The 18,227-nt window shown below is 34.0% G+C and overlaps 1 protein-coding gene across 2 annotated transcripts in view; it reads left to right on the forward strand.

The window, feature by feature from the left end:
- Positions 1 to 18,227, forward strand: part of SBF2 (SET binding factor 2) — a 227,759-nt gene that overhangs the window by 130,837 nt on the left and 78,695 nt on the right. For both annotated transcript variants that reach the window (XM_034417071.3, XM_034417072.3), the window contains exons 10-16: positions 3,699 to 3,776; positions 4,755 to 4,868; positions 9,182 to 9,310; positions 9,982 to 10,080; positions 10,890 to 11,094; positions 13,312 to 13,421; positions 14,218 to 14,367. In XM_034417071.3, the coding sequence (XP_034272962.1) occupies positions 3,699 to 3,776; positions 4,755 to 4,868; positions 9,182 to 9,310; positions 9,982 to 10,080; positions 10,890 to 11,094; positions 13,312 to 13,421; positions 14,218 to 14,367 (885 nt within the window). The remainder of the gene's footprint in view (positions 1 to 3,698; positions 3,777 to 4,754; positions 4,869 to 9,181; positions 9,311 to 9,981; positions 10,081 to 10,889; positions 11,095 to 13,311; positions 13,422 to 14,217; positions 14,368 to 18,227) is intronic.

Consider the following 18,227-nt stretch of genomic DNA (forward strand, 5'->3'; position numbering starts at 1 on the left):
AAGGAGTTGAACTTGTTACATCTGAAAAAGCAGATAGCATTCTCATGACTGTGAGCCACTGCCTATTAGACCCATGCCCCTCCTGATTGGTGAAGACTACTGGGAAGTGACTTACGGTTAGGTTTTAGCAATGGTAAATTCTTCTTTGTGAGAGGCATTGGTTCCTCTGTCCCTCCTCAAGAAGCCATTACTGGACCCAACCATACTGGACAAAAATTGTCCAGTATCCATTGTCCAGTCTTCTCCTTTTAAACAAGGTTGTTGGAAAGATGATTGTACAACAGCTTCAGAGGACCTTGGATGAAGTGGATTATCTGGTATGGGACTGAACTACGATATTCACACTTTTAGATGACCTCTGGCAGGTGAAAGATTTCGGCTACTGCATCAATCCTTATTCGATTTGAACTGTTAGTATCCTTCAATACCATCAATCATTGTATCCTTTGGGACAAGCTCCAGGAGCTTGAGGTCGACAGCACTGTCTTATTGTGGTACTTGGAGACTGTGACAGTTGGATGAGAAATAACAGACTTCAACTCAACCTTGTCAAGATTGAGGAATCTGGAAGTTTACCATCTTTAATTCTGGATGTGGTGGCACTGTCTCAGACAGACTCAGTGCACAATCTTGAGGTCCTTCTAGACTCATAACTCCTCTTTGAAGAGGAGGTGGCAATCATAGCTAGAAGAGTCTGTGCATAACTTTGGGTTGTGTGTCAGTTGTGCCCATTACTGGACTAGGAGGCCCTAGACTCAGTCACTCATGCCTATTCACCTCCTGTATGAGTTATTGCAATGTATCCTTCATGGTGACGCGGTGGCTCAGTGACTAAGACTCTGAACTTGTCGATTGAAAGGTCAGTAGTTCAGCGGTTCGAATCCCTAGTGCGCATAATGGGGTGAGCTCCCGTTACTTGTCCCAGCTTCTGCCAACCTAGCAGTTCGAAAGCACACAAAAAATGCAAGTAGAAAAATAGGGGCCACCTTTGGTGAGAAGGTAACAGCGTTCCGTGCACCTTTGGCATTTAGTCATGCCGGCCACATGACCAGGGAGACGTCTTTGGACAGCACTGGCTCTTTGGCTTTGAAACAGAGATGAACACTGCCCCCTAGAGTCAGGAACGACTAGCACATAAGTGCAGGGGAACCTTTACCTTTACCCTACATGATGGTGCCCTTGAAGGATAACTGGAAGCTTCACCTGGTGCAAAATGTATGGCATGGACCATTATGTGTGCATCTAGATCATTGCACATTATACCTTTTCTCTACAAGCTACATTACCTACCAATTTGGTTCTGAGTTCAAGGTACTGGTGATGATCTATAAAGCCTTACAGGGCATGGGGCTAGGGTATTTGAGGGACCACCATACCCCAGTTATCTGATGGGACCCAAAAGATGAGCTTTTTCTGGTCTAGAGCCCACTATTTGGAACATCATCTACCCTGAGGTAAGGTTGGTCCCAATCTTGCTGCCTTATAGAAGAACCTAACGACATAGCTTTGCCATCTAGCCTAGGTAGTTGGTGACATTGGTGCAGAGTCTGCTAAGTGATTGTATTATTAGGAAAATAAATGGTGCTGTCTCACTGATTGTTTTTATGGTTTTAATAATTTTATAGATTTTATTGGTTTTAATATTTTCACAATTATTTTTTATTGTTGTTGTTTTGGATTATTAACTTTGTAAGTTGTCCAGAATCATAGCAGTGAGATGGATAGCTATATAAATTTAAGAAATAAGTAAAAATAACCAGTACAAAACACACCCGTATACCAGCCTACACTTTACCATTTTTTAGCATTTACTCAACATATATGATTTTTTATTGGTTTTATTATTTGGCACCAACATTTATAGTATATAATTCCAATCTGAACTGACATATAACTCTAATTCTCTTAATCAGTAAGATCTTCTAGCATTCCCTCGCCTTAGTTTCATACCAACTTTGTTGTTTTTATATTTAACTAGAGAACCTATGACCTGTTGGGCTATCCTTTGAAAGAAAGATAATGTAGTCTTATGTGACCAGAATAAACATTAAATTTTCCTACTGGAAAATTTTTGTTCTCTCCCCCTCCTTGCCACTTCTCGGTGACATTTGATGTCATTTCTTGATCATGATGCTTCCCTCTCCCCCCCACCCTTTCCACATTGCACAATTAGGCTGACCATATTCTTGCTGGACATGCCCATTATCAGTATCTACATCACATTGATGGCAGGGATACTGCAGTGACTAGAGAATTGAGAATAAATTGGTCAGAATATGGTGGTAATTTCAATGCCACAAGAATAACATGTCCTGGATTTTTTATGCATTCTTTAAGATTTGAAGTACCTTGATTGTAAAATTTTTGTGGTATAATGCACCAGGAATAGGAGCGACTTCTGACTTCATGCCAGTTTCCCCGTTGTCTTTGCCTGTGGGAATCTGTCAGGAAGCATCAGAAATCATAATCATGCAACTGCAGAGATGTTGCAACAACCACAACTTCGGAAATAAAACTGGTGTGAACATCATGGAAATTTCCATTTGAAAGAAGTAATGGTTAATAAAGAAGTAATAAAGATATTTTATGCATTCTTTAAGTTAGGACATTTATGGTACCTTAATTCAAAAATTGTTCTGATATAATACACTATTTGGAGGGCACAAAAAAGAAACAGGAGAGTTCTAATGGTATATAGAGTCCATTCATTCTAGTGTTCATCAGTTTTCATTCATTTTCAAATCCATTTTAACTGTTCCTTGCTTTCATTGATTACATTATTATTATTAGGTTTTTATCCTACATTTACACACACACAGACACACACACACACTTATAGTCAACTCAAGACAGTGAAAATACCTAATTTTCCTGACTCCTATATTATTTGCATCCATCTTCTCCTGTACATGTGCATTATTTAATACCTTCTTCCACCTCATTTTTCAGCAATTTTTCTATAATATATCGTTTTCCTACCTACAGTCTCTTTCACATCATCATTCCACCAAGCATCCCTTCTGGTAATACCCGTTAGCATAATTTCACATAATTGTGTCATTCTTTAACATAATTCTTCTCACTCTAAGTAACTTCAACAACTTTTTTTTATGTTTGCTTTCCATTCATTCCAGTAGGAGATTAAACTACCTTCTAATTATCTAATTATTACATTTTATGTTTAATTTTGTTTTTTCTTTAAAAAAAACATTGTTGGCTATTAGGACCATATTCTTTATTCCTTCCTTTCTTCCTTGCTCTTCATTATCTTTTCCTCCTCCTTTTGATTCACCTTAGCAGAAAAAAGCATTAGACATAGATTAATTAAAAATGCATTTAATTGTTACAATGAAAAGAAATTGGACCAACACAGACCAATCATAATTAAAAACTGTTCTGTATGTTTTCTGAGAAGGTTTACAGTAAAGGGATCCTCTTTTGTATAATGTTGATTATTCAATCTGTTTGAGTTTTCCCTCTTTCAAGTTTAAAATCACAGTTAGCTGCTTTGAGTTATGAATATTTCCTAATATTCCTGACTTAATATTTGTTTCTTTGTATAAGGATACAAGAATGCAAACATTTGTTAAATTTTAATATGAAATTTAAATGTGGTACAATTTACATTTAAAATATAAAAAATATTTTAAAAACAAATCAAAACCACTTGCTTTTAAATTTTGTTCTTGAAATTGTAGGTTTTATATCCAGATTTGGCAACAGCAGATTATGCATTTCCTCCCCCTCGAACCGCTCTGTCACATTCCAAAATGTTGGTAAGACACAATGTTCCTATTGCTGAAATAAACAGGAAAATATAATGTATTTCCATTTCTGTATTTTTCCAAAATATTTTTACTTTATGCCATCAAAGATGCTGATCTAAGAATTCTTGCTGAAGCTGATAAGAAAGGGTTAATTCTACTTCTCGCTAGAAAACAAACCAAAATTTTGGGCTCAATTGTGGTTGTAAGTTGAGGACTACCAGTCTTAGTCCTATCTTTTAATTATAATTTGAAACATTACTGCATATCCCATTTGTGATCTCTGAATTAAATTTACTTTCCACAGTTAGTATCAATGCAGAGTTTATGGGAAAATGCAATATTGGTGAAAATTGAAACTGAACTGAGGTATATCAAATGTACTGATGGCAGTGTCCTTAAAGGTGAGGTTTATACCTGAATAATTGAAGTTCTTGCAACTCAATTATGGGGTAATATAAGCAAGCTGTTCATATGGGATTTTTAATTTTAATATCATATTGTGATTTTTAACTCTTTCAGAATTTTAATGACTAGATTTGGGGAGCATTTGGAATCTTGAAAGCATGTTATATATTTTTAAAAATATAGGCCATATCTAGTCATAAATGAAGGCCATATCTAGTCATAAAATATCCATTCATAAAGGTATACCGGTGAAATTTCTTCCAATCATTCTGCTAAATTCCAGGAGAATCTGTTCCATCACCGTTGTTTCTTTTGCTACACATGCAACTTCCAAGCAAATAATGGCTGCAGCCACTTGCCATTTTTATTGTTTAAGAATGTTTTCTTGGTCTCTATGGAACCCATTTAGCTTTCTATTTTTTAATTTGAAAAAAACTAAAATAGAGTAATCTCTGGTGGGGCTTGAAACCTGTATGGTGTCAAGAAAGATGTTGTCAATCCATTTGGGTCTCAGGCTACTGATGAATTAGTTGGGAAGGAACACTTTATTTGTGTATTATAACAGTTTGATGTCTTTCTTAGGATAAAGAAGTGCGAGGAGTTTTTCTTAGATTATTTGCACAACTTTTCCAAGGATATAGATCTTGTCTTCAGCTAATCAGGATTCATTCAGAACCTGTGATAAACTTTCATAAGGTAACAATAAAGTTGAACCTAATAGCTTATAAATAATATTGCATTTTTAAAAGGTTAAAATAAACAAAATACTATTAGTTCAATAAGTTCCTTTATCTAGTCTGAAATTTACAAGTTTCATAAAAACTTGTAAAATGTACAACTTTTTCCTACTTTTTCCCCATGCTGTTTTAAAAGCTAAGATTATGTGCCAATAATGTACTTGTACATGTAATTGTATCTCTTTCATTTTTTCGTAAATGGAACTTCTGAATATGTTAGCTGCAAATCCAACTAACAGTGTTTTACTAAGAACTTGTAGAATATTTCTCCTTTCTACCAAAAATAATATATCTAATTGATATACAGTGGGGCAAAAAAGTATTTAGACAACCACCAATTGTGCAAGTTGTCCCACTTAAAAAGATGAGAGAGGCCTGTAATTGTCATCATAGGTAGACCTCAACTATGAGAGACAAAATGAGAACACAAATCCAGACAATCACATTGTCTGATTTGGAAAGAATTTATTTGCAAATTATGGTGGAAAATAAGTATTTAGTCACCTACAAACAAGCAAGTTTTCTGGCTCTCACAGACCTGCAACTTCTTCTTTAAGAGGCTCCTCTGTCCTCCACTCATTACCTGTATTAATGGCACCTGTTTTAACTTGTTATCAGTATAAAAGACACCTGTCCACAACCTCAAACAGTCACACTCCAAACTCCACTATGGTGAAGACCAAAGAGCTGTCGAAGGACACCAGAAACAAAATTGTAGATCTGCACCAGGCTGGGAAGACTGAATCTGCAATAGGCAAGCAGCTTGGTGTGAAGAAATCAACTTGGGAGCAATAATTAGAAAATGGAAGACATACAAGACCACTGATAATCTCCCTCGATCTGGGGCACCATACCTACTGTGAAGCATGGGGGTGGCAACATCATGCTTTGGGGCTGTTTCTCTGCAAAGGGACCAGGACGACTGATCCGTGTACAGGAAAGAATGAATGGGGCCATGTATCGTAAGATTTTGAGTGCAAATGCAAGGGCATTGAAGATGAAACATGGCTGGGTCTTTCAGCATGACAATGATCCCAAACACACTGCCCGGGCAACAAAGGAGTGGCTTCGTAAGAAGCATTTCAAGGTGCTGGAGTGGCCTAGCCAGTCTCCAGATCTCAACCCCATAGAAAACCTTTGGAGGGAGTTGAAAGTCCGTGTTGCCCTGCAACAGCCCCAAAACATCACTGCTCTAGAGGAGATCTGCATGGAGGAATGGGCCAACATACCAGCAACAGTGTGTGCCAACCTTGTGAAGACTTACAGAAAACGTTTGACCTCTGTCATTGCCAACAAAGGATATATAACAAAGTATTGAGATGAACTTTTGATATTGATCAAATACTTATTTTCCACCATAATTTGCAAATAAATTCTTTCCAAATCAGACAATGTGATTGTCTGGATTTGTTTTCTCATTTTGTCTCTCATAGTTGAGGTCTACCTATGATGACAATTACAGGCCTCTCTCATCTTTTTAAGTGGGAGAACTTGCACAATTGGTGGCTGACTAAATACTTTTTTGCCCCACTGTATGTAGGATAAAAATCTGAAACGGAACCTAGGGGAAACAATAATTCCAAAATGTAATTCTTACATTTAATTTCCATTTAACAAAAAATGCTGTTTCCCCATATTTCCTTTTTTGCCTTTGAGTTGGTGTTGACTCCTGATGACTACCTGGGCTAGTCTTCGCAGTTTTGTTGACAAAATTTCGGAAGTGGGTTGCTATTGCCTATTCATTTTTTACTAGGGATCTGAATACAGATACATTAATACAGGGACATGATATGTTTTACTGCACTTGTTTAAATCTTGTTGTTCAGTACCTTGAACAAGAGGGATACAGTCCATATCTTTAATGAGCAGAACCATAGGTATATTAAATAGTATAATTCAGCAGTAGATCTGGTTTAGGCTCTAGGACTGTCTGAACACTTCCTGTGAGTGCTGACTGTACTTCTGATAGGGCAACTAACAATATCATCATTATCATTATTCGTAAGAATGCTGTGATTATATGCTATGATTTATGGGATGTTCTATATAGCATTGCATGTTGCATCAGTTTGCAAAAAACAATTTACCCTTGTGACAATGCTTGTATATTTATTACTTGTTTTCCCAAGTTGGACAGGGATCTACCCAATACAATAGGCCCAGAGTCTTTATTTATCATTTGGATACATGCCTGAATAGTTAAAGCTGCTACACCATCAGATTATATGCAAGTTGTCATTAGGGAGAGGAAAGAAAGAATCTGAGATTCAAATTAACTGTTTCTTGCAACTAATAATGGTCTGTTTGACTCTTGGTATCACCTGATGCTAAAATTCCTGAGGTTAATGCTGATATAATTGAGTTTTGTTACTTACTTCCAAAGTAATTTCAAGTCCTGCTCTGATACTTCATTCTGCAATTGGTACAGTTCAGAGCCACATTCCACAAATCTAGTCTTCTAGCTTGTCTCCAAACATGACACATTGCTTGTATGTTTGCCAAGATCCTGTAGGACCCACCCAGATGCATCTTTAATGGCTGAGACAATCTGAATTGCCAAGCTGTCCATTATGGTGGCAGGTAGTTAGTACTACCTCTCCTTCCAAAAGGATCTTCTGACTGACTGAAAATAAGAGAGATTTCTCACGTAGTGGAATTTTTCCTATCCAGCACAAGAAATTAAGATTGCCTCTAAAGCTCTTTCCACTCTGTACTCAATTTTTCCATGGATTATATTATCTGGCAAATTTTTTCTGCATATAGCTCTCCTATCAATTGTTATATTTTTTCTCAGCTCCTAAGTCAGAAATTGGAGGCTCCTGTATAAACGTTGTGTGTCTGATTCCAAATTTAACTCTATTATATAATAGAGTCTGTGTTCTTCTTCCAGCTAACGACAAAGCCCAAATCAATGGCAATTGCCTTTTAATAATAACTTTAAAAATAGCTATTATTTCCTGTATCTGAGCCAATAAGTTATTTGTATTTCATGTAGAGTCCCCTTTATCATGTTTGGCTTTGAAACAGTGGTTCTAATGATAAGTATAGTTTGGACATTATCAATTGACACACCTATCATCTTCATTGATTTTTTTTTATGATCTTAGTGACATTCATCATGTACTGTTAGGTATTCAAGCTTGTAAGTGTCATTTCATTGAGTAGTTCTCTATCTAATATGGCCATAGATCACCTGCTAAACTTACTGCGTGTGAACACTGAGACCATAAAGAAAAATAGCAAGTTATCTGTAATTGCAGTTGGCTTACCGAGTTTTTTCTCCAGTTCTCAGTATTGTGGTCTATTTTTCACAAATGGCTATTTCAATATGATTAGGATTCTTGGTATGATCTTGCAGGATCCAGTGTCCAGCCAAAATTCTCAGCTTTTGCAAGTTCTGTAAAGATGGTTTGTACTAATGCAAACATACAGTATGTTTGAATGCAAAGATGAGCGCACAAAGAACCATGGTTAGCAACCTGCTGAGATGGTTAAAAATATTGTGCCTCCTAGCAGAGATTAGGAATGAATAATATGCTTCATGTTAGATGTTAATTCATGATCCAATGAATAGTTTTGTAAAATGAACCAGATGGCTCCAGCAAGTGAGCCAAAATGCATTCCATAAAGAGGAATAAACAAAAAAGAAGAAATATCTGACCATGGGGGGAAACTCTTTCTGACCTCAACTGGATTGTGAACATGAAGCAAAACTCATCCACCAAGTTGTTTTTCCAATCGAAAATTTTCTTGGCTTTTTAGCAGCAATCTTCCCCCACCCTTTGTTCCTTCTTCATTTGACTCATCACATGTTCTGATGCCCTAGAGGAAGGTAAAGGGGTGTGTGTGTGTAGAGATGCCATGTGTTAGGCGAGCTAAGCACATTGGCTTCTATCTCAAGAGACAGAAGTCCAGATTTGAATTGATAGGGTAAATAAAGTTATCTAATCTAGTTTTTATATCATTTTTATGTTTTTAATGATCACACAGCTGTTAAATAGATTCTGTGTGTTGCCATTTTACATCTTACCTTGCATAATTTAAATTTATTGAGAGAAAGCAGAATTCTGAATGCATTCCAAGCATATTTGGAATGCACATTTGTATGCATTCACGGAAAATTTTATGTTTTTACAGCAACCTTGATGTTATGGTAATTCATGGTTTGGTTTTATTAAAAGCATTAAACACATTGTTCTTTTGTGAATTTTACATTCTATTTTAACCATCCTGTGTTTCTGATAAAGTCTTACAATTTATTTTTATTTGCAGGCAGCTTTCTTAAGCCAACGGGGCTTAATTGAGAATGATTTCCTTACCAAAATTCTGAATGGAATGGCATTTGCAGGTTTTGTGTCAGAGAGAGGTCCTCCATATAGATCCTGCGATCTCTTTGATGAGGTAGAATATATACATATATTTTAAAAGTTAATTGTGAAACTTCAGAGAAAATATTTAATTTGTTTGAGGTTTTTTTTGTTTTATTTTAGTTTTTGGCCACATTACTCTTGTAAAATATATTGGAGTGAATTAGCTTAAAAGGTTAATTATGGGCATGTATCAATTTTTGTTTTCAAAATATTTGGTTGAATATTTTTTAAACATTATTTTTCCTAAGAAAGATATCAGGGGGAATTGTCACTGGTAAGATAAATATATGCAAATAGTTTGCAATATTTGTCATAATAAAAATTTTGTTGACTATTTTAAAAATTACAAACTGATAATATTACTTTATTATTTTTAGGCTTTTTTCTTTTTTACAAACTTTTAATAAAGTATGAGAATTTGTTAGGAAATTTAACCAAGTGTTGTGAAAAGAGGAGACATTAAATATTTAAAATATTTCTTTTACTATTAGTATTCATTATATGTATTTCTGAATACTTAATTCGGTACATCCAAAATGTCAAGTTTATTATTGTTTGAATTATTAACAATTATAGAACATGCATGCAAAATAGAAATGGGCATGAATTATTAAAAATGGTATATAAATATTTTTAGTGGCTATGTAAAAATACTATCTAAAAGCTGTTTTTTATCACCAAAAATATGCTTTATTTTTAAAGCTGGTAGCATTTGAAGTAGAGCGAATTAAATCTGAGGAGAGCAATTCATTAAAAGTGTTAAAACATATCCGAGAACTTGCAGAGCAGCTATTAAAAAATGTAAGTACAGTGTATTTTATGATATAATTCTTTAATATTTCATTGTAAATAATTGTAAACTGAAGATGATACACAAAACTGCTTGCAGTTATATAAATCAATTACAAAGTTAAAAGTATAATTCTTAAGTAAGCAATGGTCTTTTTTAATTATTACATTTGGTTAAAAAAAATCTATTTGATATGCAACAGATCCATGGGTTATGAAACCTTAAGGCCAAGTCATAAATCAGAAAATGGAATTGTTATTATTTTCTTCATGAATTGTTTTCTTCTCTTATAGTTACAGTATGTAAAACACTCAGAGTAATTTGGGAGTTGGGCAGCCTTCTAAATTGAATAAAAAAACTTTTCATGTCTGTTGAAAGTAACTTAGATCTTAACTCATCTATCCTTTTTCAGCCTGCAGCAGTACTATTTCTTATTATAATAAGATTGACATTTTATTTTGTTTTTACCTATCACCGTATAATATTGAAGCACTGCAATTATGCTATTCCTTTTTATGATTTAATTTTGGCCATCAATAAAAGATGTTTTATTGGAAAGTCTGCAGAGAATATTTAAAATATAAAATAAGAGAATGGTTAAATATCTTATCAATTGTTAAAACTGTTTGATTTCATACAAAATAATTAATTTTTGCTTTTATTTCAAGACAAGTGTGGTATTATCCTTCAATGCATTAACTATTAATAAAAATCATTAATGGCACTTTAATGACAATAAATCTTTTGGCAAGCAAATTGTTTAAATAAATAAATAATGTTACATCCCTGAATACAAATACTCTTTATTTAATGTCTGCAGGAGAATCCAAATCCTCATATGACATTCCAAAAAGTTCCACGACCTACAGAAGGATCTCATCTACGTGTTCATGTACTTCCTTTCCCCAGGATTAATGAAAGTCAGGTTCAGGATTTAATTCAGGAAAATTTGATTAAAAACCAAAGTGCACCATCTGCTTCTCGCATTGAAAGGAAATGTGTGGTTCCTGCTGGCCCACCTGTTGGTATGAGAGTTATCCTTATGTTTTATTCAGTTGAGTCAACAGTTGAGAACTGTTTTGAAACCTACAATTAATCCCCCTGACTTTTCCAAGACCATTCAAGACCTTGGTAACATTCTGAGAAATATAAAAGGTGGTGCCAATGTTCGTTATTCTTTTTAATGGCGTTTGAGAATAGGAATTATAGGCCTCCAAGATCAATGACAACCATTCTCAACCTTAAAGTCCTAAAAATGATCCTAATCGCCATAGGAAGAAATCTTTGAGACATTATTGGGGGGTTTGGAGATAGGATGGTAGTGGTTTAGAAATATGTAGAAATCCTAGTTTTTCAGAAGCATCCATTTCTAGAAATGCCCTGGACCAGATTAGTGTGGTCTAGAGGAGAAACAGGAAGTTTTCAAATTGGTAGGTTTTACATAAATTTCTTTATCTTCTGTAACCTCCCATTCTAATCGGAGAACCCCAAACTGCAAGCAAAGGATTAAAACTTTACCAGAAACTAGATTTTACTTTTCTATTCTTCATTTGGAACAAAAAGAAAAACAAAAAATGTCAAACAAATCTCATCATCAAAGTTAAACAATCCTGTTTCTAAATTTCAGCGGCAGTCTTTTGATTCTGGTACCCCCCCCTTCCCCATGCACGTCTGTATGTATTAATTAAATTTCTATGCTACCCGTCTTACTGATACAGTATCTCTGGGTGGCTCACAATGTAATAAAAAGTAGAAAGCGTTAAAAAACAATTAAAATTAGAAATATTGAACAGAAAAATTAAAAGCCAAGATTATCGGTAGCCTAGGGATAAGGATCTTCTCTATCCAGTCAGCTACTTCCAACATAGCAGGCCCTTGTTGGCGCCCCAGGCCAAGTGACAGGGACAGATTCTTCCAGAAGGCTGGGAGTGTGTGGGCAGACCTCACCTCCCATTAGAGAATATTCCAGAGGACGGGAGCCACAGCAGAAAAAGGCTGTTCTCCTCGACCCTGCCAACTGAAATCCTTTGGTTGATGGGATCCGAAGTAGGCCCTGTCTGCTGAATGAGTGGGGTGGGCTAGTTCCATCACAATGAGAAGGTGAGACTGGGTAAGATGGTTCTTCAGAAACAAATATAAATGTTTGGACTCCATACTAATAGTGTGTATTTGATTTTTATAAAATGCTACAAAGTATCTATTTCTACTTCCCATTTAACTAGGACCTTGAAAACTGTTTGATATGTATAATCATATCAATTCCTAAGGTTAGGATTTAATATATTAATACAAAATATATTTGGGTTCTTCCTTATATATTGTGATGAGACATAAGATAACAATTGTGATGAGCTTCCTGAAGTTTTGCCAAGAAAATATTGCTCCAAGATGCAAAAAACACAGAGCCTTCAAATATTAAGAAGCAGGCAACTCTAATGTGACATTCCCACAGAGAAACTTTTTTATTAGTGCTGATGATATTAGCATACATTAATTTGTCCTTATCCCTTTTAATATTGCTTTTTGAAATTAGAGGTATCCTATACAGGTAGTCCTCGACTTCTGACCACAATTGAGCCCAACATTTTGTTGTTGAGTGAGACAGTTGTTAAATGAGTTTTGATTCATTTTACAATCTTTCCTGCCACAGTTGTTAAGTGAACACTGCAAACATCATAAACATGAATCAGTTGCCAAGTGTCCAAATTTTGATTACATGACCATGTGGATGCTGCACTGGTCATAAGTGTAAAAAATGGTCCTAAGTAACTTTTTTTTTAATGCTGTTGTAACTTTGAACAGTCATTAAATAAATGGTTGTATTATATTCCTCTTCTCTTGTTCTGGAAAGTAATGGATTAATACAAATTTTTATGCTACCAAAATTTATTTGGAATTTGTAATGAAATTTTAAAAATTTAGAAATTTTGTAATGCATATATTTTAGACTCTGAAATCATATTTCTTACCAATTTACAGATTTTCTTTATAAGAGACAGTCTGAAATCCTGTTAATATAATAATATATACATCCATATACAGTATGATTATATATTAAGAATTAGTACTGGAAAAATCTTTGTATCTGTCCTTGTGTGCTTCTAATAAGAACACATGTACAAAATAAAACCTTGGTATGTAGAAACCATCTTAGGAATGTTTCTATTATAATAACCTTTTAGTGATGGTAGTTTTAAAATAAATCGCCTCACATATGTTTCTATTTCTTTCTCTTTTTTTAGTTTCCATAGTAGAAAAGTCAAGCACAGTTTTCAACAGTGCACAAAGACTGGAAGTTGTTAGAAATTGCATCTCTTTTATATTTGAAAATAAACTTTTGGAGACTGAAAAGGTAATAGGATTTGTTAAATTGTTTGAGGGGCTTTTCCAAGTTGCTAAAACATTCCATATATGTTAAGAGATGAGCTTTCAAACTTAACTCTACTTTTATAAGTTTGTTACCCTTTTCAGTTCGTACTGCAAGTATTTGAGATAAAAGAAATGTACTGTGAAGAAATAAGCAAAATTATTTGGCATCACAGTCTCATCTCCATTTCTTTTTCTACCCCTTCTACTGAACAATTTTATTTAGTTATTAGTTCTTTAATAATGAGAGATATGTTCCCTGCTTTGTATTTTTCTCATAAATGAAATGCACCTCGCTCAACCTTGAATGCTTCATTTTCTACTTGAAGAGCATTTGAGGACCAAACTAATTTACCTCATAGATTGTTTTTTTAAAGGCAACTTTTTAAGTTTTTTTTTAATTTTGCTGATGTTATGGCTAATTGTACAACATATTTGCCCTTTCATAACAATCCTCAAAACATATGGAAAAAAACTTGTGGTTTCCAGTCCTTACTTTTGTGAATCTGGTATATTCTTTGTGCTTAGGGCATAACTAAGACCTTGCTTGATAATTCTTGATTAATTCTACACCGTCTGCTTTATTATTTAGTCATGTTTAATTATGAAATAAACCATCCAGACACCAAAATCAGATTTCAGTAAGTAGTTTAATAGGGACAATTCATACCAAGATTGCTGGTGGAGCTTATTCTGTAATACTATAGAATGTTAGCATAGAAACATAATTTAAAGTTAGGATTCTTTTAACTTCTTACTTTTGCTAGCATTCTTGTCTTTAGACCTTGCCTGCTGCACTGAGAGCCCTCAAAGGAAAAGCAGCTCGCCAATGTTTGACACAGGAACTAAGCCTCCACGTTCAGCAAAATCGTGCAATTCTGGATCATCAGCAGTTTGATTACATAATACGAATGATGAACTGTACTTTGCAGGTACATGCATTTAGCCTTATTTTGGTTTCTTTGTGGTACTTCTAGCTTGCCCTGTGTATTTTGCTATATCTAAACTATAAATTATATATAAAATATAAGTTTTTTCTTGGAGTTCATTGTTCTTTTTCTTCTGCTGTTTTGCTCCTTTATTTGCTTTTGGGTGTTTTTGGGACAATTATTATGAAACTGTTCCTTCCATCACCAAAGGATCTGTTATCTTTTTAAGGAGGCATTTGCCTTACACTCACAATTTTCCTTAAGAAATGCAGTTGCCACATTTCATGTTTTGGTAGCAGTTAAGCACCTAATACAAGAGTGCTTGCCTAGTTGTTACCATCTTTCCATCTTTCTTTCATTCACCTGCATCTTTTTCTCTCGTGCTCATCTGCAGTTATTAGTCTGCCTTTACTTGATTAAAGTAATAGCCTTTTCTTTCTCTTAAGGCCACAGAATTCATGAAAAGAACACTGTCAGACCTTTGGAAACATGGAAGCAGTGAAGATACTGGAGTGGCAAAGGCCGAGGCCTATTGCTATTCCAGTATTGCATTGCTGGTACATCTATAAAGGCAGCCTTCAATTGATTAAGGATCTATTCTTATATGTCCAAGAATTTTTCCCAATGAATTGCGTTTATTGCAACATTCACTGTTTGGCTAGCACAGGAACCGTAAATTCCTGGAAATCACTGGAATGGTTTGGGAACCTACTGTACTGTGGGAATGAAGATCATTGCTCTCTTCTGCTTTTTAGAGTGATGATTGTTGTTATTTGTAATTAGTGATTGAAGACACGTCCTACCTCATCACCATCTGTAAAATAACTATTCAGATAATTGTTTTGATTGGTTTAGGATCTGAACACTTCTGTTTATCCAAGAGAAGAAAACATTTTATGGGAGAGCTAAAACTCTAGCATGGTATTAAGGAAAAATATTTAGTTGAAATGAATCATTTTAATAATTTGTGTTTGTGACATATGTGTATTATTTTTTCCTACAAAAAAGGTTTCTGACTTCAATTTTTTTTTCCAAGGTACTTTATCACTGTGCAATTTTCTGAAACTCACAGTTATTGTTTTTTTTTCACAATTGTTTATTATTTAAATTGGAAATAATTATTGGATACAATAAAGAAATCTAATAGGCAGCTTTATGAAAATCACAACAGAATTTTAAAAACTTCTGTATTTGAAAATTCAGTCAAGAAATTGAAAAATCCATATAAACTTTGGTATCAATATCATACTTTTTCCTCTTTTGAAATTAATAAAAAAAAAATGAACCTACCTATGTTGGAAATTATATAAGAAATGGAGGTCAGTAAAAATTTATTTTGAAATAAAGTCAGTGTTTCAAACAGATTAACAAATCTATACAAGATAAGGATCTGAATAAGTACAATTCAGTTTTCCTTAATAAAAATATTAGGATTCTTCAAATTTAAAGTGCTTAAAAGCACCGTAAAGCAGAGAAGTAATTATTTGAGCTACTTTTAAATGCTGTAAAGATTATGTCTTCAGATTCTAAAATGTTTGTGCTTAGCAAACAAATTATGTGATAATTCAATGCCTATTATCTCTTTGGACCACTTTGAATTAAAGTGAACCCCTTGGTTTCACTTGGACAGGTACTGCAAAAATGAAAGGGAGGCTGCTGCTATAAGACTTTCCAGACTATTAGTTTTCTATTTGTGACTATTATTTGTTTTCCATATCTTCCGTATTTTTTTCTGATATCTTCTGAATTCTTTAAGGAGCAAAAGATGAAAATTGCACAAAAAACATTATAGTTGATAGTAATTGATAGCAATAGCACTTTTACTAGTACATAGTATATAGAGAGGTACAGTATAATCTCTGTAAGTGACATTAAAATTGATTACTTATGAGGAACAAAAATAGGATGGGTAGGATTGCAAATATTCCCAAAGTCCCAAAGAAGCTGACTTTTAAGTGTACTTGATTCTTTTATATTTTTGCTATATTGCAGTCCCAGAAGTAACTTGCAAAGTTATATTAAATTCAGGGCCAGACTTACATTTTTAAACAAAAATCTGATCTCAAATAAGGATAGAAGTCATTAATCAGTGTCTAAAAATGATTGCATTTAACAATAGCACTTAGACTTATATACCGCTTCAAAGTGCTTTACAGCCTTCTCTAAGCCGTTTACAGAATCAGCATATTGCCCCCAACAATCCGGGGCCTCCAGCAGCCTATTTGCCTGGAAACATCCAGAGGCCATTGGTAATGTCTTATTGAACAACCAATTAGTTACTTTTTTTCAATATCCAGTATTATTATACCACAATTAAAGCTCCATTTTAGCAATAGCAAAATAATAGTGTTCAATACACAATATTATGAGTCACCTAATGATAAAATGTTAAAATGCGGTCAGTACATTTATGAGCCTTCATTTACCTTTATTTATGCCAATACAGTAAAAAGATAATGAGCATGGGAATTGAGCATATCTCTGTCTAATAAACTATGATTCACAGCTCCCTGAAAATCAATCTTTGTAAAAAAGAATGTTTGAACTATAAAAATTAATGTGCTGTAACAGGATTCACATGAAAGAGAATATAATAGTACATAAGCCAGTAACCTATAAATGTGAAGAACTTAGGTAGATTTAGTATATATGCGAACTACAGATGACTTTAATGCAAAAATGCATTTTAAGCTAAAGAGCAATCCAAATAAAACTGGCAATAGTATAGAATTGCCATTTTTTCCCATCATATAATTGTAAACTGCAATCCAGTATTATCTTTAGACTATCTAGTCTCAAAACCTCTGAGTAGTATAATGAATAGTAACATTAAGGGCAAAATGGTTAAATACTTGAAAAGCAAAATGTCAAAAGTTATCTCTTTGGTTTCTTAAAATTTCTTCCCACAAATTCTTTATTTTTACACAAGGGATATCTTGTGGCACTTTCCCAAACAAATCTCACTGCGACATCCACATTCATTTATCCATTTATTTGTGATCTCATTACTTTTCAAAAATTTTGTAGAGTATGTATCAATTATAAGGTACATTGCTTTGTAACTCTTCCTATTAAATTTCTGTGGATTATAATTAAAATGTTTCTGTTTCAGATCCACGAATTAACATGATTAATTCTCATGCTTTAGGTCATGAATAGACAGACTTCAGGCTTACATAATTTATTTTAAATTTAACTAGAATATCATCTAAGATATGTTAAGAAATTATCTTCATTTTCATGTTAATTTTTTGAGTTAACAGCATTGTCTGCTTTTTTTTCCTCTGCATTTTATTGCTGAAAATTTTCTATCCTACTTGTGGCAGTTTTATCAGCCCAGCAAAATAAAATGTCCACATGTATGAGTAGGACTGACTATAGAAATGCTGGTTTATTTCTGTGTTTATATTTAGAAGTTATAGAGCAATGTTGTGTTGTGCGATGCCAAATTTATGTTTGTTGGATTATTCTTTTCCATTGGTTTTTTTTTCAATTTTTGTCTAAACAGTTCACTTAACATTGGGATATTGCTTTTATCTACATATCTCCTTGAAGGCTATGACTCAAGTTATTCTTTTTCCTCCATCATATAATTGTAAACTTCAATCTAGTATTATTTTTATTAACTTACTTTAGTCTAAGTAAAGAAGAAAGATTGCCTTTTGGTTCTTTTCCTAGTATTAAACAGCATGGGAAATTTTTGATTTCCAACTGAAGGCTGATGGCTGCATGTTAAAGAAAGAAGTATCTATGTTTCAGGTCATTTTAGAGGACTGTCCTCTATCAAGTAAGCAGATAAACATCTTAGGCTACTTGAAGGCAGTGAATGATCAAGGAAAGTGAAGGATAGACTGTCCCAACAA

The sequence above is a fragment of the Pantherophis guttatus genome, chromosome 1 (assembly GCF_059756535.1).
Source record: "Pantherophis guttatus breed Tessera chromosome 1, ASM5975653v1, whole genome shotgun sequence".
NCBI lineage: Eukaryota > Metazoa > Chordata > Lepidosauria > Squamata > Colubridae > Pantherophis > Pantherophis guttatus.